At 35.4% G+C, this 3,999-nt stretch overlaps 1 protein-coding gene across 1 annotated transcript; it reads left to right on the plus strand.

Annotated features, from left to right (window-relative positions):
• Nucleotides 1–200: 200 nt before the first annotated feature.
• Nucleotides 201–2,385, plus strand: LOC121783910 (8-hydroxyquercetin 8-O-methyltransferase-like). Its single transcript, XM_042182096.1, has 2 exons — nucleotides 201–999; nucleotides 1,919–2,385. The coding sequence occupies exons 1-2, from the start codon at nucleotides 217–219 to the stop codon at nucleotides 2,219–2,221; spliced, it is 1,086 nt and encodes a 361-aa protein (XP_042038030.1). The 5' UTR covers nucleotides 201–216; the 3' UTR covers nucleotides 2,222–2,385.
• Nucleotides 2,386–3,999: the final 1,614 nt, after the last annotated feature.

Consider the following 3,999-nt stretch of genomic DNA (forward strand, 5'->3'; position numbering starts at 1 on the left):
CAATAATGATCTATTCGACCTAAAAATGAATACAATCTTATCAAAATCTAAGATAATAATTAATAATGAATGTGAAACATCCAATTCAACCACGTTCCATATTCTACACTAATGCATCAATCACATAATATTTCTTATTTCATGTTACACTCCTATAAGTAGGGCAAGAAAACATAAGTACTTGAAACATAAAAAAAATACCACCACTCCAAAAAAATGGCATTTCCAAATGGTGTAGAATCTGCACAAGAACTCCTTGATGCTCAAGCTCATGTTTGGAACCACACATTCAACTACATAAACTCGATGTCCCTAAAATGTGCGATACAATTAGGCATACCCGATGCCATCCACAAACACGGAAGCCCTATGACGCTTTTCCAATTAATCGACGCCCTATCCATCAACAAGGCCAAATCCAATTGTCTCTTTCGTCTAATCCGGATTCTAGTCCATTCCAAGTTTTTCGAAAAGGTCAAGATTTTTTCTGAGGACAAGCAAGAGGAAGAAGATGCTTATTGTCTCACACGGGCTTCTCGTCTCCTAGTGAGGGATGAGCCCTTGAGCCTGGCAGCCTACCCAGTGGCTCTGATAGACCCCTTGTTCGTTGATGCATTCCATCACATGAGTGAATGGTTCGTTGATGATCAGCCCTCTCCATTTCACACCAAGAATGGGAAGAGTGTTTGGGAGTATGCAGAGATTGACCAAGGCTACAATCAAATGATCAATAAGGCAATGGAGGCTGATGCGAGACTTGTGAGTAGTATACTCGTTCAAGAATGCAAGCACGTGTTCGAGGGGCTGGAAACAATGGTGGATGTCGCGGGTGGCACGGGTATGGTGGCGAGAGGCGTGGCTGCAACCTTCCCGAGATTGAAATGTGTTGTCTTTGATCTTCCACATGTTGTAGCTGGCATGGAAGGGTCTGAGAAGTTGAGCTTTGTTGGTGGGGACATGTTTCACTCTATTCCTCATGCGGATGCAGTTTTTCTCAAGGTACGTGAGAAATGTGATTAAATACAAACTCTAAATATTGTACAAACTCCAAACTATGATCTAAGCCATTAAAGATGTCAACAGATTACAAAATAAATGCAATAGAAAATATCAACACTGTTAACGGTTGACACCGTGTTGACATTGTATTGACATTATATTGACATCAAAATCTTGAAATGTTACACTACGTTGACATTGTGTTGACGCTGTGTTGAAAAGTTTGGAGTTTGTACAATATATGAGTTTGCATTTTATCACTACTCATGCTACATATCATTTTACTAATTTATGGACCCTACATTTGACCAACTAATTCTAACTCACATTTTATTATAAAATTGATATATAAAATTATGTCCCACGTTCCGGTAATTTTTCCACCATTTTATAGTACATTTCTTAAAACATGTGTCGAATAAAAGCAGGATACATATTGGGGGACAGAGGGAAATAAAGAAGTACTCCATTCTTCCCAGAAAGTTTCACATATTTCTAATTGTCTCTTCATCCACCATTTAAAAAACCATATTACCATTTTGAGGCATCCACAAATTAAAGATTTATTTACTTTTATCCCACTTTTGAATGTAGATCCCATATTCTACTAACTTTTACTAATTTTTTCTATTCATTTTCCTTCACAAATTCAAACAAATTCTTAAAAGTCCTTACCAAACGAAGAAAACACTTTATATTGTGGATGGAGAGAATATAAATAATGTACTTATTTCGTCTCATTACAAGTGATTTATATTTCGCTTTCGTTTATCCCCAGTACAAGTGATTTATATTTCTCTTTCGTTTATCCCCAGTACAAGTGATCAATTTCAATTTTAGCAAAAACAACACTACTCCTTCCTTACTTTATTCTCTCTATGTTTTTCTATATTATTCATTCTCATACTTTATTTAATAGTGGATATTGCACGACTGGACGGATGAAGAATGTGTTGCAATACTGAAGAACTGCAAGGAAGCCATAGCTCCAAGCCTCAACAATGGGAAGAAGGTGATTATTGTGGACATGGTTGTGGGTGAAGATAGAGAAGACAATGAAGCTACTGAAACTAAGCTCCTTTTTGATGTTCAAATGATGGCTCTGGTTACAGGGAAAGAAAGATCCATGAAAGAATGGGCCAACATATTCTATGCTTCTGGCTTCACAAAATATAATATCACTCCCTTTGGATTAAGGTCTGTGATTGAGGTTTATCCTTAATGTTCATTGTCTTGTGTGAAATAACGTTTCATCTATATGAGATGAGACATGCCATAAATAATAATGAATTGTTGTGTGAGTCTATCAAATGTATTTCTAGTCACTGTGTTACTTAATCATGTTTGTTTAACTTTTATATCTAATGCAATTAATTTTGTATATAAGTGTGCCTGTGTTTTTTTTAAACCTAGTACTCCCTCCTTCCAATATTAGATGACACACTTGGGTAATGACACGGAATTTTAGGAGATGTTGTTTTGTGTATTGAGTGGAGAAGAAAATAATATATTTATATTAATTTTATATTAATTTGAGATAAAACTTTTTCCAAATGTGACATCTTTTATGAGACAAACTAAAAAGGAAAGTGTGACATCTACTATCGGACAGAGAGAGTAGTTCTTTAGCATTCATTCCGTCTCATAAAAATAGGAACATTTGGGATGACACGAGTTTTAATGCAATATTGGTAAAATAGGAGAGATGTAGAAAGGAAAAGTGATTGAAGTATTGCTAGTGGAGAATGAGACATATCAAATAAGGGAAAAAATCTTACCATAAGAGCATTAGCAGTGGTGACCGATCGCAAGGGCCGAGCGATCGACCACCACATGGGCACTCAAAGGTCACCATTGTGGAGAGAGGGGCCTATCTCCATGCCCCATCGCCTCAGAGCCGATGCTCATATCGGCCCTGCGATGGGCCTCCATTGTGGGGGCTTGGGCCGATCGAGGAGCTGATATCCCCATTTTTATTTTAAAAAAAAATTTAATTCAATTTTTAATCCACTATATATGCCTCATTCCCCATTAATTCACATTCATCCCTTTCCAATCTCAATTTCAATTTACCTCTTTTCACGGTGATATGAACTTCCGTTGTTTTTTATGTTTTATCTATCTTTTTTTGTTTCTTTAATGTAGGATGTTTTATTTTGTTTTTAAATGAAATTAATTTGTTGCCGTATATTACGTTGTCCTTTAATTACACCAACAATCAAAAGTGAAATATTAAAAATAATGATGTTGTGGAAATGAGATGAGCTCTGAGATAGGCTCTGGGATGGGCACTCGTTGCCGGGAGATAGACTCTGAGATGGGTCTGCTGACGTGGCAGGAGAAAATGACATAGGCTCTGAGATGGGCTCTGCAGATGGGACACCACTACTAATGCCCTAAATTAAAGATGACTATTTTTGTAAGACGACCCAAAATGGAAAAGACTATTTTTATGGGACGGATGAGGTATGATATATTATCATATAGTAAATCACAAAATTGTAAAATAAACAAATAAACTGCCCAAAAACAAAGCAAATCGTAGTAAGATCGATTGATTGTTAATTTACGATTGAAATATGAGCTTAACATTTAAGAAATTATTAAATTATAGAATTTCCATTGAATTTTCATAGTAGCGCAACATTAATTTATACTGAATCTATTCTTAAAATAATTCGGCACGCTCAAATTTAAAGTGTCATTTACTTATTCTATTTTACGAAAGTGAATCTCGCATTCTTCTAATTCATTATGCACATTTTATTAAAAATTGATATATAATGAGATTTATATTTTATTAATTATTTCTATTAACTTCATTTCATAGTAGGAGTATTTCTTAAAAATTTACACCAAGTTAAGGGGGTAATTAGTGTTTGCCAATTGACTTTGACAAAAACTGTATTTGAATCTTTTCGTGGCCCCTCGTCCGTTTAAGCATGAGGTTGGAGGTTCGATTCATGTCCATGTGAATGGAGTAATTATTTGATCAGTATT

The sequence above is a fragment of the Salvia splendens genome, chromosome 21 (genome assembly GCF_004379255.2).
Source record: "Salvia splendens isolate huo1 chromosome 21, SspV2, whole genome shotgun sequence".
Taxonomy (NCBI): Eukaryota; Viridiplantae; Streptophyta; class Magnoliopsida; order Lamiales; family Lamiaceae; genus Salvia; species Salvia splendens.